The 26840-nt window shown below is 41.8% G+C and overlaps 1 protein-coding gene and 2 non-coding genes across 7 annotated transcripts in view; 2 read left to right on the top strand and 1 right to left on the bottom strand.

The window, feature by feature from the left end:
• LOC126202869 (serine/threonine-protein phosphatase 2A 56 kDa regulatory subunit gamma isoform) overlaps window positions 1-26840 on the top strand; it is a 408052-nt gene that overhangs the window by 376449 nt on the left and 4763 nt on the right. For all 5 annotated transcript variants that reach the window (XM_049936933.1, XM_049936922.1, XM_049936904.1 and 2 more), the window contains 2 exons: window positions 9022-9123; window positions 13824-14016. In XM_049936933.1, coding sequence (XP_049792890.1) covers window positions 9022-9123; window positions 13824-14016 — 295 coding nt within the window. The remainder of the gene's footprint in view (window positions 1-9021; window positions 9124-13823; window positions 14017-26840) is intronic.
• On the bottom strand, window positions 19863-19937 carry Trnat-cgu (transfer RNA threonine (anticodon CGU)). Its single transcript has one exon. It is a non-coding gene; the product is annotated as a tRNA-Thr (tRNA).
• Trnap-cgg (transfer RNA proline (anticodon CGG)) lies at window positions 20237-20311 on the top strand. Its single transcript has one exon. It is a non-coding gene; the product is annotated as a tRNA-Pro (tRNA).

Here is a 26840-nt window from a genome sequence, read left to right as displayed (position 1 = left end):
TGGGAAGAATCCATATGGCACAGCCTGTGAAGCAGTCATTGAAATGAAGAATGTCGTACTGGGCAGCATGTTCAGCAACAGGATAGTCCACTTGTTTCTTGGCCGCAGTTTTCGGTGGCCGTTGTTTGTTGTTGTGCCCATATACAGTGCAGCACAGTGGTTGCTGCTTAGTTTGTAGATCACTTGACTGGTTTCACAGATAGCCCTGCCATTGGTGGGATAGATGATGATTGTGACTGGACAGGAGTAGGTGGTGGTGGTGGTGGTGATGGTGGTGGTGGTGGTGGTGGTGGTGGTGGTGGGAGGAGGATGTATGGGACAGATCTTGCAGCTAGGTCTATTACAGTGGTATGACCCATGAGGTAAGTGGCTGGAAGGAGGGGATGTATATTGATGGACAAGTATATTGTGTAGGTTCAGTGGGAGGGGTGGGGTGGGAAAGATGGTGGGCAAGACATTTCTCATTTCAGGGCAGGGCAAGGTAGTCAAAGCCATGGGACAGAATATAATTCAGTTGGTCCAATCCTGTGTGGCACTGAATTAAGAGTGTTGGGAGATGGTGGGTGACCGGAAAGACAAGCCACGGGATATTTGTTTTTGTGCAAGGTTGGGAGGATAATTATGGTCTGTAAAGGCCTCACCTCAGTACATTTTGAGAGGGACCACTCGTCACTGCAGATCCCACGACCGTGGGTGGCTAGGCTGTATGGAAGGGACTTCTCGGTATGGAACACGTGGCAGTAGATTTGATATGAACAGAGGTACTGATGTAGCCATCTTTGAGGTGAAGGTCAAGATCTAGGAAGGTGGCTTGTTCGGTTAAGTAGCACCATATGAAGTGAACGAGGGAGAAGCTGTTGAGGTTCTGGAGGAATGGGGATTAGGTGTCCTACCTCTCGATGTAGATTGCAAAGATGTTATCAATGAACCTGGACCAGGTGATCTCCCATCAAGCACTGCTGCTGTTGCCCATAGTGTGGCTTCAGCTGCCAGAGGCTGCAGTCGTGTGTGTGACTTGCGCGGTGGTGTGTGTGTGTGTGTGTGTGTGTGTGTGTGTGTGTGCGCGTGTGTGCGTGCGTGTGTGTGTGTGTGTGTGTGTGCGCGCGTGCGTGTGTGTGGTCTATTTTGACAAAGATCTTCTTGGCAAAAAGCTTATTTTGTGACAGTCTTTTCGTTGTGCATGTCTGCAACTCAGCATCTCCACTATATGGCGAGTAGCAGCTACCCTACCCTTTTCATAATATTGTTATTGAGAATTGTGTTAGTGCGAAAACTGTGACTGTTCTTTCAGTTGTAACAGGCCATGGACAAGTCTTGGTCTGAACAAACTAAACAGCAGCTTCTTGATTTATGCTAACAATTTTGGTTATCCTTGTATGCTGTGGACACCAAATTGTCACGTCCCAGATGTGTTCAGGACTCACCACAGTGTTCCTCAAACCACTCGATCACACTCCTGGCCTTGCGACATGGTGCATTATCTTGTTTAAAAACGCCACTGCTGTCAGGAAACATGACGGTCATATCGGGGTATACCTGATCTGCAACCAGTGTACGATCCTCCTAGACTGTCATGATGCCCTGATGAACTCCACTGGATACATAGGTGCCCGCGTGAATGTTGCCCAGAGCAAAATGGAGCCACCATCCAGCTTACTTCCATCCCACAGTACAGGTGTCAGGAGCTATTTCCCTGGAATACGACGGATTTGTGTCCTCCCTTCGACAGTTGCAGTAATGCTTGAATAGTGTGCACAGTTATCAAACTGAACAAGTACTATTGATGGCACGTGAGACGTGATCAGTGAGTAACAGAATTTTTTGTATTTCTTAAAGAATCTTCATTTATTCATCATCATCAACTACTTTGTCCCCTTCAGAGTAATCCCCCTCAGATTTAATACACTTGTGCAACTGCTTTTTCCAGTCTTGGAAGCACTTCTGAAACTCACTTGTCATTTTGGTGTACAGGTTCTTCAATGATTCTGGTTTTGTCAAAATGATGTCCTTTCACGGTTCTCTTCGGTGTCGGGGACAGAAAGAATTCACAGGGGCCGTTTCTGGTGCATACGATGATTGAGGCAACATAATGGTTTTGTTTTTTGCCAAAAAATGATGAACAAGCGTTGAGGTGTGTGCAGTAGCATTATCATGGCGAAATTTCCATTTGTGTTTTTGCCACAGTTGTGGCTATTTTCTTTGGCTTACTTCACACAAACGGTGCGTAACTTCCAGGATGTATTCCTTAATGACCATTTGACCATAAGGCGGGAACTCGTGATGCTCTGTCCCACTGTAATTGAAGAAAATTGTCACAACAACCTCCTCATGTTGAACTATTTGAATTGGCTCTTCAGGCAGTTTCCGTTTGGACAACTGGACCTTGATTTCGACATCTTTCCTATAGACCCATGTTTTGTCACATGTTGTTATCATATTTTAAAAGCTCTGGATCTTTGTCGACTTAAAAGTTATGTCTTCAGGACATTGTTTTTATTTGAAATTCAACAATTTCAGAACAAACTTTGCTGCTACACATTTCATACCCAAAATACCCCAAAAAAAACTAAAATTGTTTGGCTTGGGTCAGAGGATATGCTAACATAAACAACCACCTTTCTGCTGTGATTCAGCGATTTTCCTGAAAGCTTTTCTTTACTTCTTCATAAGTAGTGATGTGTCATGGAGCTCTGGGCAGTCGTCACCTTTAACATGTCCCGTACCCTCTTTTAAATCTTATCACTTGTAAACTCTTGTCCAGAAGCCAGTCAACATTTCGAATGCAGTGCTGCATTTTACCATTTTTCAAGCAAAATTTAATGCCAAGTCTTTGTATACTTCTTTTTTGAAAGTAAAAATTAGCTGTGCTCTTGAAAACACGTACAACCGTTTCGGCTGTCAATAAAAAAAATATTCAGAACATCTGAAAATGTATACATACTTCAGGAACATGCGTACCAACAAGATAAAAAGTATTTGAAAATTGGCTGCATAAAGCCCACAAAATTAAAAAATTCCTGTTAGTTTTTGGTCACATCTCGTGTGCACAGTAAAATTTCAACAACATTGATGCCATGTCCTTCGGGAAATGGAGTGATATGCAATTTTCAAAGATTGACCTATTTACCAGATATTTACAAAAACAGGGAACAGCATATACCAGATTGTTGGTGATGCTTTTCTCTTTCAGAACATCTGAAGCATCCATATTGTGGTAATAATTGAAGTTCTGATATCAGTTGTTTACGTACAATTAGGCTCAACAATTCATTGAATGTTCTGTCAGTGTTTTACCTACTAAATGGTGAATCTTTCATTGTACAAATCCTGGACTCAATATTTAGAGTGTGATGATCCATTATTTTCCGGTGTCACATGCAGCACCATGAGAGCATACGAAGAATGCAAAACATCCAGCATCACAGCGGGATTTCTTTGCACAATATTTGTTTATTGTGGCTATTGACAAATACATCTAACTAGACGAAATCTATAAATCCATACATAAATAGTTTTTACTTAAAACTTTAATTCACAGCAAAACATTTTGCACTTCTTTTTACACGTGAACCTCTTTGGGAATTTTTGGCACTACATTCTTTCTCACTGGAGTTCCTGAGTGATAGACTTCATTCTGCTTTGATTACAAACAACTCTGCAATGTTATTTTCCACCCACCTTGGTTCTCAAAGTTGATCAACATACTATATACAACAAACTGCCAGTATCTGACTCTTTTCTGTGTGTGGTATTATCCCTTTATTGCCTTAGTCGTGGTGTCACTCTAAACATATTCAGTCAGTGCTGAGCAGGTCATTTTGATCCTGCATCAAATATTTTCATATTTGACTTAAATGAGTACTTTATTTTAGTGTATGTTAACCCTAACCTTTGTGTAAGTTATGAAAAATATTTAATAAAATATTTAGTTCATTGCTTAATAATTTCGACATTATAAACCACTTGAGAATGCAGTCTCGTACTCTGAAAAGTTTTATTGAGAATCGGCAAACAATGGATAATCCAAGTAGGAATATAACAATATTATGAAACAATAGTTTGCTTCTCACCATATAGTGGAAATTCTGAGTTGCAGGTAGGTACAACAAAAGACTGTCACAAAATAAGCTTTCGCCAACATAGATAGTGCGTGTGTGTGCACACACACGTACACGTGACCACGGTCTCTGGCAGCAGAAGCCACACTATGAGCAGCAGCAGTGTTCATGCTAACAAGCTCGTAAACTGTAGAAATTCGTAAATTGATTATTTGTAGTGCTTTCTAGACACATTTAGTATATGAGGTCTGTTCAAAAAATTCCAGAACATTCATAATTTTGCATCAATGGTATGTTGATGTGAAATTCGGTTGGCTTTCCTGCACATGCCTGTATTTAATGTGTAGCTGCTGGAAGTTTTATTGTTGTTTGTCGGTTAGTTATTGCTCAGGGTTGTATTGGGTAGAACATTGTATCACACAGTACGCAAATTTAGAGACGGCGGAATAAGAGAAGCAACGTGTCTGCATTAAATACTGTGTGAAATTCAAGAAAGCCGTTACAGACCTATGTCCATTGATGCAGGAAGCCTGTGGCTAGGAATGCTTAACCCATATTCAATGTTCTGAACGGTTCACACGATTTAAAAATGGCCAGACGGAAATTAAAGATGACCCTCATTCAGAACGCCCTTTGGCGTCTATCGAGAATGCTTGTCAGGAATGTCAATGAAACTGACTGCCAATCAAAGACTGACTATTCGAGAGGTTGCAGAAGAATGTACATTTCAATTGAATCGTGTCACGAAATCCTGACACAGCACCTCGGAATGCATCGTTTTGCCGCCAAGTTCGTTGCGCGGATCAAGAGTCGAGACCAGAAAGACCTTTGTCTCGCAATGTGTAAAGAGCTTTTGGATCGTGCAAATGAGAATGAGAGTTCCCTTAAGAGAATCACAACTGGTGAAAGGGCGTGGATCTATGGTTACAATGTTGAGGCCGAGGTTCAGTCTTCACAGTGGATTGAGAAAGACAAAACAGCTCATCAGGTGAGGTCAGGTCAGGTCAGATGTCAAAGTCGTGCACATCGTTTTCTTTGACTTTTAAGGATTAGTTCATCATCAATTCGTGCCACAGGGACGAACTGTTCATCGATTGTACTATTGTGATGAATTGCAATGCCTGCAAGAAAATGTGACAAGGAAATGGCCTGAAATGTGGCAAGACAGTTCACGGTTCTTGCATCACGATAATGCTTCTGCACATTCATCCCTGTCAGTGTGTGACTATCGCGCAAAAAAACAAAATCACTGTGCTGCCTCGTCCTCTGTACTCTCCGTACCTGGGGCCTGTGTACTTTTTTTCGTTTCCAAAAGTTGAAAACCACATCGAAAGTATGAAGATTTGTGACATAGACGAGATATAAGAAAATTTGCAAATGACGTTTCGCGCGATCCAGCGAAAGGCGTACAGAGACTGCTTCCAGAAGTGAAAACTACATTGGGAATGATGTATCAATTGTAAAAGAGAGTATTTCGAAGGAGACCGTGTACAATAAGTAAAAGATAAATGTAGGTGAATTTTTTGGACAAAGTCCTACGATATTTTGAACAGACCTCATGTGTTCCATATTATAATCACGTGTGTTCTGCACACAATTTTGTTGTAGCTTTTACTCAAGTAATTGGAATCTGCTAGTGCACTTAGCATAGGTAATTTCTGTTTTATGTTGTACATTTTATGCACAAAACTGCCTGGCTCTTTACACAGTTGTCATTGGTCTTGTTGCCTTTTCAGAGCCTGATTTGACGTTTTTTCCATTTTCAAGATCATTTTGTTCCTCTGTCTTCTTCTTTGTCTGTTCTTTTTTTGTCCTTTCCCCCTTGAATTCATTCGTCAGTTGAAGTATGAACTTCATTTCCATTTTCTTGTTTGCTACTACTTTGTAAATATATTTACGCAGAGGTGACAAAAGTAAAGGGATAGTGACATGTGCATAAACAGATGGCAGTAGTATCATGTACACAAGATGTAACAGTGTAGTGCATTGGCAGAGATGTCATTTGTCCTCGGATGATTCACGTGAAAAGGTTTCCGATGTGACAATGGATGCACGACAGGAATTAACACTCTTTGAATGTGGAATGGTAGGTGAAACTAGACGCACAGGAACACAGGACATTCCATTTCAGAAATTTTAGGGAATTCTGTATTCAGAGATCCACAGTGTCGAGAGTGCAGAAAATATCAAATTTCAGGCATAACCTCTCACTATGGACAACACAATGGCCATCGCCCTTCACTTTACAACCGAGAGCACAGCGGCATGTGCCTAGAGTTGTCAGTACTAAAAGACAAGCAACACTGCATGAAATAACCATAGAAATCGATGTGGGATGTGCAACGAACTTATATGTTAGTATTATGCAGCAAAATTAGGCATTAATGGGCTAAGGCAGCAGATGACCAGTGCGAGTAAACAGCATGACATTGCTGCAGCATGTGTCCTGGGCTCGTGGCCATATTAATTGAACCCTAAACGACTAGAAAAACCATGGCCTCATCAGATGAGTCCAGATTTCTGTTGGTAAGAGCTGATGCTGAGGTTAGTGTGTGGCATGGATCCAACAAAGTCTAAGTCCAAAGTTGTCATCAAGACACTGTGCAAGCTGGTGATGGCTCTGTAATGCTGCAGGCTGTGTTTACACAGAATGAACTGAGTCCTGTGGTCCAACTGAACTGACTGTGGGCTGGAAATGGTAATGTTTTGCTACTTGGAAACTGTTTGCAGCCATTCATAGACTTGCGTGTTCCCAAACAATGTGTCGTGTCACAGTGCCACAATTGTTCATGATACGTTTGAAGAACATTCTGGACAATTTGAGTGAATGATTTGGCTGCCCAGTGACTCGACATGAATCCCATCGATTGTTTGTGGGACATAATCAGAGGTTCAGTTTGTGCACAAAACCTGTGCTGGCAACACTTTTGCAATTATGGATAGCTATAGAGGCAGAATGGCTCAATATACTCTTTTGTTTTATGGGTGACTGTGGAAGCAGAATGGCTCATTGTTTCTGCAGGGGACTTCCGACGACTTCTCGAGACCATTCCTCGTCAAATTGCTGCACTGTGCAGAGCAGGAGATGGTCCAACACAATATTAGGAGGTATCCCATGACTTTTGTTAGTTCAGTGTACTGCAGCCATGTCCATGATGACGTAAAAGATACACATCGGACCTCTGCTACATGCAGTCTTTGTAGCATATTTACAGTTCATTAGATCTATGACATCCGTCCTTTATTTTGTTGCCTTATATAATGTTATGGTTTCAGATTTCTTCTTTCCTTCATTGATCATTGCTGCTTCAAAAAGCAGTGTACTCAGAATAATGCAGTCGTGGTGCAGTCTGTGTTGTAGGTCTGGTATGGGATAGTGGGGTTGTGTATTTCAGCATTTGACTTCTTTACCTCATCATCGATTTCACAATGGATCTTGTTCTTTGTGGCAACTAAGGTTTTCTTTTCCCTGAGCTGTTTAGACATTTGAAGAGACATGAAGAAATTGTTTATTGTCGTGTTTGTCCCTTGATTTAGAAGTGGCTCCATGAGATGCAGGACAGTGACACTGAGTGGTTGCTTTTCTCTACATGCATCCTGTTTTCTGAGGTATGGGGAAGCTTTACGTGTATACTTTGTTGCTACGTTAGTAGCAGTCCAGAATTTGGAACCGTATTTGTCAGGTTTATAGGCCATTTGAAAGGAAGTTTGTAGTGTTTTGCTTGGTAATATTTTCTACAGTGCATTAAGAATGACTAGTGTTTTCCATGAACTTTCCTCTAATTTCAGATTCAAGAGTGAATTTGTTGGCTGGCAGGCATTCAGCTTAGATTGATTTTTCATCGAAATAGAAAAATCTGAGAAACTTCGGAAACCTCACTCTTGGAATAACATTGTTGATGAAAATGGCCCCAAGAACGTGGCCTAAGGTCATCTGTAGAAACGTCGTTTGTGCAAATCACAATACGAATTTATCTGAAGACTATTAACTTTTTAATTCCTGGAGTGAGACAGTCCAATCATTGATTTTAGGACTTTCTGAGCATTTGGTAAATTGTCTGTCTCCCACTTGGTTCCATCCCGTGCAAGCATTTTTGTAGAGGCATTCAACTGGGTCTGCTGTGATGATTGAAGAGGTGAGGATTGACATCGATCAGTATCTGAATCCTCCTCCACTGATCTCTCCTTATTCACAGTGTCTTTATCTTCACTTGTCTCTGTTACAAGATCCTCATCTTCACCTGTGAAGTCAGTTTCCAGTTCAGCTTCATAATTCCCTTGGAGACATAACATTTCTTCATCAGAAAGTTCATGCTGGTGAGATAGGTTTGAATACATCTTTCATGGACAAAGAATATTTCCTGACTAACACAATATAAACTGTGACTGATTCGAATGTGCATTTACCGAGATGTAACAGTGAGCAGCAGCATCTCTGCAGGATTGCTGATTGCTGCCTCTCCATTGTGGGATTATTTGTATATGTTAAAAGAGAAATTACGACACTGTCAGATTGAGCCCTCCAGGGTAGATGGAATTAAATGGTCAAGAAAATGTAAGTTTTTCTATATCCTAATATACCATTGTAAAGAGGAGAAAAAATTGGGAAAAGTAATAAGATTTCTTGTATGAAGTGAAAAATAAAAAAAAAAAAAATGGTTGAAGGAAAAAGTATGGCAGATTTTTTGACCCTTTCTGCCATTCTAGTGTTAAAATGTTAATACAGGTGTATGCTAATCTTAAAGGTAACATATTATACAACTAATTCTTGATTTGTGTATGTACATAGGTTTCCTGTTAACTCTGTAGACTTTTTATTGGGACAAATTCTACAATATTGGAAAACCATGAGTTAATAATTCATACATACAATCTGGATGAGTTGAGGTTTCGGAAATTTTGAATGTAATGAAAAATAAACATATGCAACAGTTGTATTAATTTTGTAATTTATGTTATTTAGGACAATACATGGATTAATATATAATGCTCTGAAGCTGTTCATGGAGATCAATCAGAAACTTTTCGATGAGTGTACACAGCAGTTCAAACAGGAAAGACTTAAGTAAGTATATTTCACTTATTTACAGCAATATTAAATTCCAGTCTGTGTTCAAAAAAATTGCCACATTATTGATTTTGGCATTCTACATTTTGTAATCTAATTATGACTTAATAAAAAGGTACTTGCTCCATATGTAGATAAGCTTAAAAATTTGACAGAACATACCTTTTTAAGATATATTCTTATGTAATAAAGTCAGTGACATCATCAAGAGAGATAAGACAAAATTAACATAGGCATTATAGAACAGAACTAATAATATATGAAAATATTTTTGTAGTTTTGTTTTCACTGTCGACAATGTCACGATGTTTAAGACAGGTGTGTTTTGTCACATTTTTAAGCTCATGTATTCTATGTATATGGAATTAGTACCTTTTACTTTGTCATAATTTATAGTTTACAAGATGCAATTTGTTGTGTTTTGTTCCCCTTTTCCTGCAGATCTGAAGACTGTCAATACAGACCAAAATTGATAGTACGATGACAAGTTTTGGGAACGCAGGCTGGAATTAAAGAAACACAATCTATTCTTCCTGGATCATAGCTTGTAAACCTGTCTGTTACCATTGTAATGAGCTGTCTTTGGGTTGTAAGGAGGGAGCCTGCCAGAAAGGAAATTGAGCTTTCAACAAAGGTACTAATCATTAGTGACTGATGTGAAGGTGATTTATTTATAAATCTGTACTTCAATTTTATTTTTAACAAGTTCTTTTTCCTATGTATATGTGGTGTCTAGGAGCATTTAAAATTTTTGATTGGTCACTTGCTCTGTAGATAATTCACAAATGGAAAAATAGGGTAAATAAAAACAAACTACAACAGAAAATGTGTACAGATAATAACTGTGAAACTGGTCTTGCAGAGGGCGTTGAAAATGTGCATATTCTGCACTTTTTGTGCTTATATAATTGCAGTGAGAAGTCACTTTGCAGTTGTGTTAGGCTTCTTTATGTGAAACTTTTGTTGCTGAATGTGTGGCCGTTATGTTGTCTGTGATGTCTGTTTAACGTCTGGTGTATAAACTTCATAAAAAAAGTAATTTTGCAGTGCCTGCATGCCAGTGAACATTGTGGGTTTACATGAGTGAAGAAGGGAATGAAAAAATAAAGCACTTTGTTTGAAAGTACACATCTGTGAAATAAGATTCTGCTGCCAGGTAACATTCAACAACAGGTCACCCTAACCGCACGACCTGTAACACGCTCAGGTCATCCTTGGCAAGCTGTCCACTATACTGTAGAGACGTTATGTCGACTACAGTTCGAGGAAGATTCACGCGACGGCACTGTGCGAGGTTCACGTGTTCTCCGAGTGTGCTCGGTAGGATCCACGGCAGCAAATACCGCGAGCCCACTTGCTCGGCACATTTGTGGGTACGACTAGGCACCTCTACACCTGTCCTTGACAATTAGGCACCAGACATACCCTGCACTCAATGAAGAGAACCCGACACCGTCGATCTGAGCTTTGTTCCGGGTGCTCCCTTGTGGAAAGTCTTCGCACACCTCAATGCTGCGGATGCCTAGAAGCCAAATTGAGGGTGCGGGGGCAGTTGCGTACTGTCTGGGTTGACACAGCTCTCCCAGTTGTTTCTGAAAAGGCAGCACACAGTTCTGTGGTGGTAGTTACAGACAACGTGTGAGCTGTAAGTTGTCCGTATGGTTTATCGGATTGTGTTGTTGACTAAGGGTGACTACTGTCAGACATATGTGAGGAGAGCCAGTCAATGTGAAGTCAACCAGTGGTGTGGTTCTTGACATCTCCGATTTTGATAATTTTTTCTACACTTATAGCTATTTGTGTCTGCAGCTTATGGTCTCTCAGTAGCGTTCTCGCTTCCAGAGTAAGGGGTCCCGGGTTTGATTCCTGGCGGGGTCAGGGATTTTTCACCTGCCCCGAGATGACTGTGTGTTGTTGTGTCATCTTCATCATCGTGCATCCCTGTTACAGTCGTAGGAAGGCAACGGCAAACCACCTCCATTAGGACCTTTCCTAGTACGCGGGGGCGGGTCTCCCACATCATTCACCTATGCTCTGTCAAGAAGCATGGGACTTACCAACCGCCCACCCCCGATTTTTATTAATCACCATGTCTCAAAAACTATTTGGCCTAAAGACTTAAAATTTGTTACTTGCATATTATTTGTTAATGTGTGCACTAAATTCTATGATGTTGTTCCCGGGGGAACATATCAAATCATTTTTCTTCAATGACTATAAATTTATTGTATTAAAATTATACACTTAAATTTAAATTCTCTTTTGGCTCTGCCATGTTAACTGGGGAGATATTTTAAAATGCACCGTAACAACACATGTTCAGAAAAGACTATGAATAATTCAGCTTCATTTTACAGATACATTAATGTTAATCAATATTATTAATTATGCAATGTTGTACGTTTGCTGTTATTTAACAGTGTGTTATCTGAATGCCTTGCAAAGTGAAATTTTTTACTCTTCTTCAAGAAGAAAGGTGTTACGGTGGTCCACTAACAGTCTCAGTAGAGTCTAAAATTACGTGTTACACTTTTCTTGTAAATGATATAACATAATTCTTCCAAGCAGTAATGACAATTAATGTAACAGCTACAACTTCTGATAGTCTATATGGTCTTCCACGGGCAGTTGAGGGATTTAATTTACAACATGTGAAGTTGCTTTCTTACGGTCAATTTATCTGGTCTTCTTCGTTATGAAAAAGGAAGACCTGGTCCAAAATAACGTGTAAATTAAAGATTTAATTTCCCAGTAAGACATGTCGGGATATGACAAGTATGTGTGCCTTTCAACATGATACTGGCCAATTAAGCATTTTATATCACGACATTGGAAATTTTCTGTCACTTAATCCCCTGAGCTCATGTGCTTAGAGTTATGCACGCATATAGAATGCTGGTCCTAATTACTGTCGATGGAAGCGAATTAATCCCCCTCCAATATCTCTCTCTCTCTCTCTCTCTCTCTCTCTCTCTCTCTCTCTTTCCTGTATGTACAACTACTATTATAAGTTAAAAGTTATATAAAATGGAAAATGCATACTATCCCTCTCATTATTTATGTTAATTGTTACACGGCACAGTTTGTGTACCATACAGAATAACATCATGAGATTAAAAAAACATGAAATTAAAAAAAAAATACCGTACAACTAACATACTACTTCTTTTCCTCTTTTTTCCCCAAAACAAAAGAAATGTGATTTTGAAATTTTCAAAATTCTAAAAAGTTTTGGTTTGGGAAAATTTAGCATTTTAATGAATTTTGTCAAGTAGCACATCTTTTTAAAGCTTGTAGTAAACTGAATAAAATTGTATAAATTCCATATCTGCACGTAAAGTACTTTTTGAGGTATGGCCATGTTAAAATTTTGAAATGTGACAAAAATGACACAATTTCTGGAACTTTAAAGATTAGTAAATCAAAAACACGATGTAAAAAATAAAGTAATTTTGGAGCCTATCTTCTTTTGATAGGTAGACTAAAATGACAGATATACAAAGTTATAAACCATCAAGGTTCAAATTTATGTTTTTATTGGTTGGTTTCACATGGAATGACCCAATAGTCGTAGTGTGGGGTACACTGATTTGGCTGTTTACTTTCTGTGCTGACTGCTCTTCATCCGGAAAGTGACAAAAGCAACATTAAGTGTATACGCCACGTTCTGTTTGGAGATATAACCCTGCAAGCCGTGACAGCAAACTGAAGGCACTATACGTAAGCAGCAGTGTCCTGTTGTTGACAGGAGACTTGCACTTACTGACATTGGTATGCATTTCACTATACCACCACTTAGGTTCTGCCAGTACTGTAGCTCGACTGGCACGAGTGGTTGTTTTGTTCAGAGTGGATGAGGGAGGCAAGAGTGGGAGGGACGGAGGGATAGATGAAGGAAACGGTGGCCGACGGCCAGAAGGTAGCAAGTATACGGGGTAGGAATTAAGCGGCAGCAGGCTTGCCCTGTCGTAGACACGAGGAGTCGAGTATGGTGCACGGTGATGTGGGTTTTTGGGCTGCAAGCAGGAGATAGAATACAGGAACAGGGAGACTGCAAAGTGCAGAATGAGCGAAGAGGCACGCGTAAGGACAGTGGGGGAGATAGGCGTCAGGCAGGCAGGCGGGGGCGGGCTGGTGGGGACTGAGGCCAGTAGGATCGGGGTATTGAAGAACATTTTGTAAGGTAAGTTCCCATACTGTTACCTTTACACATTCTGTTATGAGATGAGGATGATTTCGGTGTGATGGCAGGGCAGGTAACATGTGGGTGTCAGTAAGGTACAGCAAGGAATGAGACACAGGGCTTGCATCTGGAAGGGCTGGGTTTCAAATTCTCATCTGGTAATCCAGGCTTAGGTTTTCTTGGGTTTGCACTAATCACTTAGGGTAAGTGGTCCCTCCAGTAGGGATGTAGTTGTTTTCCTTCCCCTGGCGGAGCTTGTGCTCCGTCTCGAATAACTTCCTCTTTGGTAGAATGTTCACCTCTAATCCTCTTAGCAGCAACTTAATGTATTCCTCCTTTCATTTTAACTGCTTCTATGCTTCCTTCAGTTTAACGTCATGTGTAAAATAATTTTAAAATGATAATTGTGATGTTCAGAAAAGAGTGTCATTTATTAAAGCAAGTTGTTTCGTAGTTACAGACAGTCGAGCTTTTTGAAATCTTGTATACAACTTTTGTAATTACTGTGATCTAGGGATAAAGAACGCCAGAAAGACAGAGAGGAAGCTTGGAGTCGCATAGAGGAATTGGCTATGAGAAATCCCGGATATGCACCATCGAGAACAAACAGCATTGCCAGCAGTATGGATGAAATGTCTTCACCTCTTGGGGAAGGTGAAATTGAAGATGATTTGTCTATGGAAAAGCTCGAACTGGAAGCGAGAGAGGTATGTTCTTATAACATATTACCATTTATATAAAAACTCTTTTTAACCCTTACAGTAATTGTAATTTAGTTGAGGCATTTGTAATTAAAGATAATTATGTGAGATGCAATAAAATGGATTGGCTGTACTGCTTCTTGACTGCTACTGTTCTCTTCGAATATATAGTGAAATAGGAAGTTTTGAAATTACTGTTGTATATTAAAGAAAAGAAAAGAAATGGTAAGTGAAGAAAAATCAGTTATCTCCATGTGTTTCTGTGACTGAAAGTGAAAATATTTAGTTTCTTTTACCACTATGCTCCAGTTTCTTTTTGTTGTATTCAGAGTCCTTCTGTCTCATTTCTTTGTAATACAGAGCTTTCCCTCCTAACAGCATTTCTCAGCCTTAATATCATGTCTCTCAGTTCTTCCTAAACTTCAGTTTGTATATACAGGGTGGAGAAAAATTGTGTCACAAAATTTTAATCCTGGATAGCTGATGCCAGTAAGTACCAAAATTACCAATGTTTTGTAGGTCGACAGTGCACCATTTTTAAACCACGGAAACTTGGTGCCACGCGCTCCGATTGGCCGTGGGATTGCTCTGTTGCCATTTGTCCGTTGATGGGCAGCACTGTGGTTGTCGGTTCACACATACAAACATCCTTTGCCCCGTCACTATTCCAATGTGATAGGCACACATGCCAGGTCTTGCTGTTTGTCTCTATCTCACGTCAGTGGCATTCACAAGTAAACTTCGCACGCACACCACCTGCGATTTAGTCATACAGTATGCATGGCGGCACAGTATTTGCCCCCCGTCTGAACAACAATGAGATATGGTTTTTGTTTATGGACTAGACGATGGTAATGTGCAGGAAGCTCAGCGGTTGTATGAGGAACGGTACCCAGCAAGGTGCTAACCACACCCACAGATGTTTACAGCAATTAACCGGTGACTTGGTAAAACAGGCTCGTTAATGGGATATCATAGTGATGCTGAAAGACCTCGAACACGACGAGATGCTGCATTTGAAGAGACTGTTCTCAAGCACTTCGAGGAAGCACGTAGAACAAGTACTTGAGTGGTTGGGGGTCACTCATTGATTAATCTGGGAGGTTTTAAGGGATGATGGCCAGCATCCGTTTAGTTTCCACCCTGACATAGACCTAAATCCTCTGGTAGACTATGAACATTGACTAGGTTTTTGCCAGTGGTTTCTGCGACGTGTCGCACGAGATACAGAGTTCCCCCACCATTGTGTTGTTTACCAACGAGAACACCTTCCATCGGGATGGCCTTTACAACACACAAAATGTTCATTACTGGGCAAGGAGAAATCCTAATCTCACATACGTCCACGGACACTAGAAACGATTTTTGCTCAATGTTTGGGCGGGCATTGTGGCTGACCATATTATAGGGCCGGTCTGTCTACCTCCTCGACTTACTGGGACAAATTACCTTCACTTTTTGCAAGAAATTCTGCCCAGCATGCTGGAAGATGTACCCCTGGACATATGGCTACACATGTGGTATGTATTTGCAGCATGATGGGGCACCCACACCCAAGTCGTGCTGTGCACGGATATTTAAATAAACTCTTCAGCTACTCCCCTGTTTCCCACATTCTTGTACACATTGAAAGCAGCACCGAAACAATCTTCCTGCCCATTTCATTGATCATCTCACCAGATGTACTGTGTAGACTAGGGGATTTATAGTTCTTCAGATGTTGTATTGCGTTATCTCTTTCACTGTGAGATATCATAGGTTCCAGTGTAAGTTGCACAACTGCTTGGCTTTTTGTACTCCTGTTAATCACAGAATATAACTTTTCCAAGTACTGTTTCCACCTCGCAGCAGCTTCTTCCTTGTCTTTGATAGGGTTGCCATTCTCATCATCTACCACCCACATGTTGTTGTTGTGGTCTTCAGTCCTGAGACTGGTTTGATGCAGCTCTCCATGCTACTCTATCCTGTGCAAGCTTCTTCATCTCCCAGTACCTACTGCAACCTACATCCTTCTGAATCTGCTTAGTGTATTCATCTCTTGGTCTCCCTCTACGATTTTTACCCTCCACACTGCCCTCCAATACTAAATTGGTGATCCCTTGATGCCTCAGGACATGTCCTACCAACCGATCCCTTCTTCTGGTCAAGTTGTGCCACATATGAGGATTAAATTCATCGGGTGTTAAGAGTTTCTTGAAGAGATGATGTACTTGATTTTGATTATGATTTTGTTCTACCTCCTCACATACATTGCTAATGACATGTAATCTGTCCTTTCTGCAATTCCATTGTATTTCTCTGCACAGGTTTTTATATCTGTCTTGATCGTGGGACCGATGGATACCCGTTTCCTTCGGATTTCTCCTCTGTTCAAGTAATTGTAATGTGGACTGTGATGTCCAAGGACATTTTGCAGTTTTTGGTCATTTTGATGTCTGAAGTGATGAGTAAATGACCACCTTCACTTGGTCGCACATTTGATGCCGGTGCACCTTTATCAACACTGGTGATGTAAAGTTTTGGTCTTACAAGATCACCAAATTTCCAAAGAGCTTCCTTTATTGTGAGTTTTAGTTGTCTTTCTCCACTCGTCTTGTCGGATTTGAGCTTGTCCACATTTTCATGGGTAGCAGATTGTAATCACTTCCACAGTCAACTCCAAGAAAGGTATTAGTCCAAGACTGAAGTCTTCTGGCATCTTCGCTCTACTGTGACTTCATTCTGGTTTCTAAATCTATCACTAGATGATATCCAAGTGTACAGTTGTCTTAGGTTATGTTGTAACATAGTGTTACATACAGTCAAGTCATTACTCACACAGAAATCTAGTAAGTACCTGCTTTGGACATTTCTTTCACCTTGGCCATGATGTCTAACCACAGATTGTAAATGTGCGTCTTGCGTAGTATCTCCAAACTAAGATTGAATTCTCCTTGATTTATTGCCTGTTCTTTGTTAGGGATCTTGCTAAGGACTTGTTCCAGCTGTCACAGAACAATCCTTATCTCTGTTTGCAGCAGTGGTTCAGACTCATTGATGACATCTTTGTGATCTGGATCGAGGGTGAGGGGACGCTATCCACATTCCTCCAGAACCTCAACAACTTCTCCCCCATTTGCTTCACCTGATCCAGTCAACCCAACAACCCACCTTCCTAGATGTTGACCTCCACCTCAAAGATGGCTACACCAATACCTCTGTCCATATCAAACCTACTAACAAACAGAAATATCTCCACTTCGACAGCTGCCACCCATTCCATACCAAGAAGTCCCTTCTGTACAGCCTAGCCACCCGTGGTTATCGCATCTGCAGTGACAATCGGTTCCTTTTGAAATATACTGAAGGTCTCACTGAAGCCTTCATAGACCGTAATTATCCTGATGACCTTGGATAAAAACAAATCACCCATGCCTCATCTTTCCAGTCTCCCATCACCTCCCAAAGTCCCACTGTCCAGCCACAGAGGAGCATTCCCCTCGAAACTCAGTACTACCCAAGACTGGAGCAGCTGAATTACATTCTCCACCAGGGTTTTGATTACCTCTCGTTGTGCCCTGAAATGAGAAATGTCCTGCCCACTATCCTTCCCACCCCTCCCACAGTGGTATTCCGCTGTCCACTGAACCTACACAATATACTCGTCCATCCTTACACAACCCCTGCTGCCAGCCCCCTTACCTCATGACTTATACCCCTGTAATAGACCTAGATGCAAAACCTGTCCCATACATCCTTCCACCACCACCACCACCACCACTACCACTTACTCCATTCCGGTCACTAACATTACCTATCCCATCAAAGGTAGGGCTACTTGTGAAACTAGTCATGATTTACAAGCTAAGCTGCAACCACTGAGCTGCAGTTGGTGTGGGCATGACAAGAAACAAGTGAACCACCCTGTTGCAGAACATGCTGCCAAACATGGCATCCATCATTTCAGTGATTGCTTCACAGCCTGTGCCATGTGGATCTTTCCCACAAACACCAGCTTTTCTGAACTGTGCAGGTGGTAACTCTCCCTGCAATATGTCCTATGTTCCCATAACCCCCCTGGCCTTAACTTTGTTAGTCACTGCCACACCCATCCAGCCCCTTAGCTATTCCCATTCCAGCACTACACAGCCGGCATTCCACCATCACGCTCAGTCTTTTTACATCTCTCCTTTTCCACCACTTCCCCCACCCCCCTCCCCCATCCCCACCGTACTACCACTGTCCCAGCCTCTGCCTTACCCCCACCCAGTCACCACTCCCATCACGCATTGGTGCTGCTGCTTGTAGTGTGATTTTAGTTACCCGAGACTGCAGTCGTGTGTGTGTGTGTGTGTGTGTGTGTGTGTGTGTGTGTGTGTGTGTGTGTGTGTGTGTGTGTGGTGTTGAGAAAGGCCTTAATGGCCAAAAGCTTTATTTGAGATAGCCTTTTTGTTGTGCCTATCTGCGACTTGATATCTCCACTATATGGTGAGTAGCAACCTTCCTTTTCATAATATTTATATTGAGTTAACACAGAAAAGCATTCAGTTTGGTGGAGATGATGCTGTCATTAGTGGGTTCATTACTAAGAACACTGTTGCTCAGATTTCTAGGGAAGACTATTGCAACACAATTTCTGCTTTGGTCGCTACTCCCTGAAAAGTACACAGTGCTCCTCCTTGGGTCGTGAAATGGCCAGTTCCTATCCAGTGAGTCTCACTAACTACAAGAATATTCGAGTCATTCACACTCATTTCTCTTTTTACAAAAGCAAGTTTTCCACACGCTTTACACATTGCAATCTTTCTTACAGTGTGCAGGAATAGTTTGCACTGTGGTGTTGGTCTAATGACTTCTTTAATCATGTCTCCCTCCTTCCCCAAAGAGAACTGACTGGGGGTCTTGAAGCTCTGCATAATTTAGAATTGAGTACAGCCATGGAGGTTCTCATGGGAAAATTTGAGTGATAAGAAGTTGTAGAATTGAGATGACAGAGGCTAAGAGAACTCTACGAGACAGAATAGCATCCCATCAATCTCAAAAATGAAACAAAAAAGTTTGTGCATATTGTTAGGTGAATCAAGAGACAATATCAGAAAGAGGTGATCAACTCAGTAGAATAATATTAATAAATTTTGGGCTCCAGCTAAAATTAGACGAGTTCGGAGGAGAATTTTCTGTACCATTACCTGTAGGAGAAAAACAGGATTAAAACAGAAAGAACTACCTGTCAGTAGTACTGTTCAAATGTGTGTGAGCATATAATGTGAGAACGACAAAAGGTTAACTTAAACAGCATATACACTGAAGTGAAGTGCCTAGGAAACTGGTATAGGCACATGTATTCAAATACAGAGCTATGTAAACAGGCAGAACACGATGCTGCAGTCGGCAACACCTATATAAGAGAACAACTGCCTGCCACAGTTGTTAGATCAGTTACTGCTGCTACAATGGCAGGTTATCAAGATTTTCAGAGTGTTTGATGAACATGGTTTTATAGTCAGCTCACGAGTGATGTGACATAGCATCTCTGAGGTAGCGATGAAGTGGGGAATTTTCTCATACAACCATTTCACGAATGTACTGTGAATATCAGGAACCCGGTAAAACATCAAATCTCAGACATCGCTGTGATCAGAAAGAGATCCTGCAAGAATGGACCAGTGACATCTGAAGAGAATCATTCAACATGACAGAAGTGCAACCCTTTCACAAATTGCTGCAGATTTCAGTGCTGGGCCATCAACACGTGTCAGCTTGCAAACCATTCAACAAAACATCATCGATATGGGCTTTCAGAGCCAAAGACCCACATGTGTACCCTGGATGACTGCACAATAAAATGAAACTTCCTGGCAGATTAAAACTGTATGCCCGACCGAGACTCGAACTCGGGACCTTTGCCTTACGCGGGCAAGTGCTCTACCAACTGAGCTACCGAAGCACGACTCACGCCCGGTACTCACAGCTTTACTTCTGCCAGTACCTCGTCTCCTACCTTCCTTCTCGGTCGGGCACACAGTTTTAATCTGCCAGGAAGTTTCATATCAGCGCACACTCCGCTGCAGAGTGAAAATCTCATTCTGGAAACACGCCCCAGGCTGTGGCTAAGCCATGTCTCCGCAATATCCTTTCTTTCAGGAGTGCTAGTTCTGCATGGTTCGCAGGAGAGCTTCTGTAAAGTTTGGAAGGTAGGAGACGAGGTACTGGCAGAAGTAAAGCTGTGAGTACCTGGCGTGAGTCGTGCTTCGGTAGCTCAGTTGGTAGAGCACTTGCCCGCGGAAGGCAAAGGTCCCGAGTTCGAGTCTCGGTCGGGCACACAGTTTTAATCTGCCAGGAAGTTTCATATCAGCGCACACTCCGCTGCAGAGTGAAAATCTCATTCTGGAAACACGCCCCAGGCTGTGGCTAAGCCATGTCTCCGCAATATCCTTTCTTTCAGGAGTGCTAGTTCTGCATGGTTCGCAGGAGAGCTTCTGTAAAGTTTGGAAGGTAGGAGACGAGGTACTGGCAGAAGTAAAGCTGTGAGTACCTGGCGTGAGTCGTGCTTCGGTAGCTCAGTTGGTAGAGCACTTGCCCGCGGAAGGCAAAGGTCCCGAGTTCGAGTCTTGGTCGGGCACACAGTTTTAATCTGCCAGGAAGTTTAATATCAGCGCACACTCCGCTGCAGAGTGAAAATCTCATTCTGCACAATAAAATGCTATATGCCTCGCCTGGGCTGTCAACACTGACATTGTACTGTTGATGACTGGAAACATGTTGCCTGATCAGACAAGTCTCTTCAAACTGTATCAAGCGGATCATGTCAGCAGGGGACTGTTGAGACTGGTGGAGTCTCTGTAAGGGTGTGAGGTGTGTGCAGTTGGAGTGATATGGAACCAGTGATAAGTGTAGATTCGACTCCGACAGGTGACATGTACGTAAACGTCCTGTCTGATCGCCTGCATCCATTCATAGCCATTGCTCATTCTGACAGACTTGGGCAATTCCAGCAGGACAGTCCAGGACCTCACATGTCCAGAATCACTATAGAGTGGCTCCAGGAACACTTTTATGAGTTTAAACACTTTCACTGGCCACCAAAATCCCCATTATTCAGCATATCTGGGATGCCTTGCAATGTGCTGTTCAGAAGAGACCTCCGACCCCTCATACTCTTATGGATTTATGGATAGCCCTGCAGGATTCATGGTGTCAGTTCCCTCCAGCACTACTTCAGACATTAGTCGAGTCCATGCTATGTCATGTGCGTCACTTCTGCACGCTTGCGCGGAGCCTACACGATGTTAGGCAGGTGCACCAGTTTCTTTGAACTGCTTGGAATTTGCTGATGATCTTGCCCTCCTGTCCAACAGTATTGAGGAAACTCTACAAAAAAGTCAAATCACTAAAGAAAATGGCATAGATAATGGGGCTCAGAATATTCTCTTATATAATTACACTAACAGACACACCACTCATAAACAAAATCACAGTACAACAAAAGGAAATCAAAATTTTAGAGAAAAATTTGTATGAGAAAAAATATAACCTCAATGAAAAACCTGTGTTGTGTAATAAAATAAAATAAATGACAAAAGCACAATATATTATCAAGAATACACGGAATGATAAAGACCTTTAGATAGTCGGAAAATCGAAAAGCTAAAAAACAGCTACTCCACTAGGAGTAATGAGTGCAAGTAAACCATTTTCAGAATGCAGAAATAGACAGAATATGGAAGGTAGAAATAATATTAACCAGAAAATACACTAACAAAAATTATAAAGAAAATTTATACTGGAATCTAGTTTCTAATGAAACAGTGTAAAAGTACACGCTACTGGTAGCAAGAACAACCAATAAGAAACACATTTTGTACTTAAGATATCTGATCGTGGCAATAGAAAATGTATTCATGAGGACAATAGTAGAGAATAGAAGATTTAAAAATGAAATGTGCAGAATTGAGAGTGTTAAAAACAAACAAACCAGTCTGCAAACCGAGATCACCAAATAAACAAAGGACAGGGTGGTTTCAGACCAAGAGTGAGAATTGAGATCTGAGAGATCGGAGTAGGTTCTAGACCACCAGGCAAGCGATAAGTTCTGTCTATAAAAAGGACGGGCAGTCCAATGAAGGCCGTAAAATCTCAATAATATATTTATCAAATATTAATTAGTTGTCTTCTTTGGTCTAAAAGCCCAACCACTTGCATTTGGCACAACTAAAGCTGCAGTTGTTTCAGAGCCCGTATCCCCCTCTGAGAACATAAGATAAAGCCACAGCTCCTATAGTTGCAGAGCTCCCAGTTCCTCCAAAGCTGGAGTCTGGTAAACAATCCAGCACTGCCTCTACCACTGCTGTGGCAGTTCGTACAGACCTTTGCGGGCCAAAAAGCAAACAGGAGGCTTCCACTGCTGGCAAAAACAATAAGTAAATTGTCAGACCCGATCAGTGTCATTTGACCTGACGGTTCTACTGCTTCTTCTTCAGGACCAATGGAATGCAAAATCTGCCCGGAGCAACCACTCACCCCCAAGGCTGAACCTCTACTTGTGGCCGGCTCTCCACCCCAGCGCAGCGACAGGATGTGTGTGCAAACCCCTTGATAAATGGCTCCCGTACTACAGTGGAACATGAATGGGTTGAGGACTCAGGCAGAGGAGCTGAATCTCCTAACACAGACACACCCCTGATGCTCGTGTTTACAGGAAACACATTTTAAAGCCACTTACGCCCCTGTGCCACGAGGCTATACCCTTCACTGTGAAGATAACCTGATTGGGGAAAGAGCCAAGGGTGGGGTTCCCGTGTTTGTCAGTAACACACACCACTCCTCTTCCCCCCTTTATTACCGACGTACGAGCAGCAGCCATTGAAGCTCGTGTCGGCCAGATCGTCACCACTTGCTCACTGTATTTACCTCCACATGATGTGATGGATTGTGAATCTCTCACACACTTTGTTGAGCAACTCCCTCAGCCATTCCTTCTACTGAGTGACTTTAACCCAGATAATGTATTACAGGGTTTAAACTCAACTTGCCCTAGAGGTTGAGATTTGGAGAACCTCATGGTGTGTCAGGAGTCGTGCATCTTCAATACGGGCAATCTTACTCATATCTTGGCTGCTACTAAGTCATCCTTGACCTTTGACTTCTCTTTCTGCTCTCTGGCTCTAGGAGACTTTGCTCATTGAGAAGGGACCGTCATTCCAGTGACCACTTCCCACTCTCGGTCCACCTACCAGATGGGACATTAGTACAGAGCTAACTGGACACGGGAGCAGTGTCCAGGAGCGGGAGGAACACGTCACGCTAGTGACCCACCGTGCCTTTGAGTTCTTTATCCCGAAGTCCTGAGGTCATCTTAGGAGGCAAGCTGTTTCGTGGTAGACTGTTCTGCTCGGCAATCCGGGTCAGTCATGCAGCTTAAGACAGTTTCAAATGTTGCCCAAGAGCAGACAATCTCGTAGCCTTCAGAGTCACGAGAGCCAGGACTTGATGAATGATTAAGGAGATCGAGAAAATGTTATGGCAAGTGTTCCTGCACTCTTGTCAACTGTTCCACTTGTTCTACAAAGGTATGGGAAGCTGTTAGAAGAATTTCCAGTAAATGCAGTCATTTATCCATAGCAGTAGTGTTGAAGCAAGGGTGTCTCAAACAGCATCCACGTACATTGCCCAGACAATGGCAGAGGATCTTGCAACATCTACTGCCACTGCCTGCCAGGATCCAGCATTCAGTCGCTACTGTGTGACTGTAGGGAGGGGTCGGTTGGACTTCAGAGCCAACAGTTTCGACTGCCATTTCTCCATGTGGGAGCTGGATTCGTCACTGTCTGAGGCTGTGATACTGCACCTGGTCATGACCAATTGCAGTACAGCACGTTTGACATTTGGCAGCAGTGTCAAAGGAAATCCTCCCTGGGTATTTTAATCTTACAGAAAGACCACTTTCCCAATTCGTGGAGAGAGGCAATTTTGATACTTCTCCCCAAACCAGTTAAAGATTGAACATGTCACAGTAGTTACTGGAGCATCACCTTAACAAACTGTGTAGGCGTCTGAAGCGGATAGACAACTGTTGTGTGGTTTGCATGTTTTAAACTGGACAACTCTTTGGTTGTTCTCTGTGTGGATTCAGGAGATTTCAATCTACTGTTGACAACCTGACTCTGCTACGGGTGGCCATTCAGCAGTGTATTCCTTGATATCCATAAGGCAAATGACATCACTTGGAGACACAGTGTTCTAGGACAGCTCTTCTAGTGGGGTTGTTGTGACTACCTTCCCATCTTCACATGATCCTTCTTAACAAGTTGGAGACATGCTGTCAAACTGTTTTGATTAGGGGAATGGTGTTCCTCTAAGAGTGTTTTAAAGTGTGCCCTCTTTGCCATGGCCATGAACAGGCCCTGTAGTAAAGAGTCTTGTACAGGGCTCCGTATTTGTGGGTGATTTTGCTTCCTCCAGTATTGCAACAGTGACTTGTCAGTTGCAGTTTACAGTGCAGATGTTAGAGGACAGGCTTCCAGTTTCCTGCAGACGTGTGTGTGGGTATGAGTGAGAGTGTGCATGTGTCGGTGTGGGTGTGTGCATGTTCGTTTTAATCATTCTCATCGCGTTTTTAATTTGTGTGTGGATTTTTTTTTTAAATACATTATTTTAAGACATTTTAGTGGAGCATGATAGCTCTGTAGTTGTATTTATGGATGGGTCTAAACAGAGGGACTGTGTCAGTTGCTCTGTTGCTTTCCCTGATCGTGTCCTCTAGGTCTGACTGCCTCAAAACTGTTCTCTCTTTGGTGTGGAATTATACATGATACAGCGTACCTCCTTGCAGTCAGACGGGTGGGATGAGGCCCTCCTTACTCATCTGGGCATGGACTGCAGCCCTATGACACGACTTCTTGTTCCAGTGAGAGGACTTTCAAATGTGTGGTGCTTTTGGTGCACAGATCACAGTGCGCCACATTTTTGGACTGAAGGGCAGCATCTCATATGCCAACAAATTTGCCTTCTAACTTAACTAACAGTCGAATGAATGTGGTACAGCATTCACAATTTTGTGAATTGTCACACTTATTTCCTAAAATGTCAGGGTGATGTTTTTAGAGTGTTATCAGTTGGCTGGCTCATCCATGTTTTTGGTAAGTGATCAGCCAGCCACATTTCCTTTGAATCTGTTTTTGTTTTCCTCTTGTCTTTCTTAGTTTTACTTAAGTTTTAAAATACGTGAACAGTTTTAACGCTATCTTTCATGATTTGAGCTAGTGTGATTGTGCAGATGATCATGGGTGAAACTGGATGAGTGTGTGTGCGGTATTATCTCAGATTGTCTTTTATAACTTTTCTTGCCATTCCCTCAGTTTTAACCACATTAATTTCCACTGATTTCGTAAGGGTGTTGATAACCACCTCACTGAGTGCCCCTAATACTCCCTCCCGAAGGTTTAGGCCAATTAGAAGGCACCGTCACATCTTGAATACAGTCTGTACTGTGTGTCCTTGAAAGGCTGCAAGTCTTCAACAGTAAAAACTTAATGACTACTGGGTTACTAAAGAACACTCCGAAAGTAGAAGCATGAAGAGTTACTCAAAACAATGAGTATACTGGTAAGCTGTAGCATATTGCAGGAACACCAGCCTTCATTCTTACTCTCTCCGTAACCACAGTGCCATACACATTAAGGTTACATTCATGTATTGAAAAGCATGTCCACACATCTGTCACTTAGGCTGAGCAGTGTATGGGAAATGCTGTTAGGCTGACATGGATCAGAAGCATGTTGTCCACCACCGTATGTGTGTATCTCTTGGTCTGGGTGCACCTGGTTGGGGGCAGTGACTCCAAAATTTTTGTATGGTAGAGGAAAGTCACTACATTAGAGGAATAAGGCAAATATCCTGTGCAGGGGCCAAAAAAATGAAAATCCTTCAGCCTCCAGTTGTTAACACATCCTTCCCTTAGGTTTTAATAAACCAGTCCCTGTAGATAGCTAATTAATGTAAACAGATATAGTTGTTAATGCAACAACTGTCACCTCATATTACATAGATGAGCTCCCATCTGATTACTTAGTTGACAGTTAACTGACAAATATATCACTAATTTTTGATTCCCAAAGTTCAGTAAAATGTGACGGCTCTCTTATAGTGGAAAACACTGATGGTGCTGCACAGTATTCTCCTTGTGTCTCTTGGCAGAATGTTTCACCCTGCCAATGTCTTTCTCACACACACACACACACACACACACCACTATAACACCCCACACACCACATGGTGAAAGGGGGAGGGGGGAGGAGACAGTGAATGCACCACATTAGATGGCAGTGTGGTCATATAGGGAACATGGAATGGCCTGCATGTGGCTTGGTTTCATATTTCTCAACAACATATATCACAAACAAAGCCAATTTTTGCTATGATTTCATTATTTTTGATTTGTTGGGGACATAATGAACATAAAATTTGTCATTTAAATGGAAATTGCACTGCAGTTTAATCAGTTCTATCAGCACATTCACAGGGATAGACAAAAATGCAGCAAGTTTGATGTCAATTAAGTTTTACATGTTGGAAATTAAGAACGACAGCAGTGCATCGTTGTTTCAAAGTCCTAGCTAGTAAAAATGTGTTTCCTAGTAAAACAAAACTTCATTTGGAGACAAATCGAAGCAGTTTAGTAAACAAATCATGAGAATACTTCTCCCCCAAGGTAAAAGAAGGGGGGAGAGAAAAAAATTACAAAACAAGCTGCAATTCTTGTGGAGGCCCTTCTTTCATCTTACAAAGTTGCACACTGTGTAACAAAAAGTAGGAGATATCACATCATAGTAGAATACATTATTTTACAGTTG

Source organism: Schistocerca nitens, chromosome 1 (genome assembly GCF_023898315.1).
Source record: "Schistocerca nitens isolate TAMUIC-IGC-003100 chromosome 1, iqSchNite1.1, whole genome shotgun sequence".
In the NCBI taxonomy this organism is placed as follows: domain Eukaryota; kingdom Metazoa; phylum Arthropoda; class Insecta; order Orthoptera; family Acrididae; genus Schistocerca; species Schistocerca nitens.
This window is presented reverse-complemented; position numbering and strand designations above follow the sequence as displayed.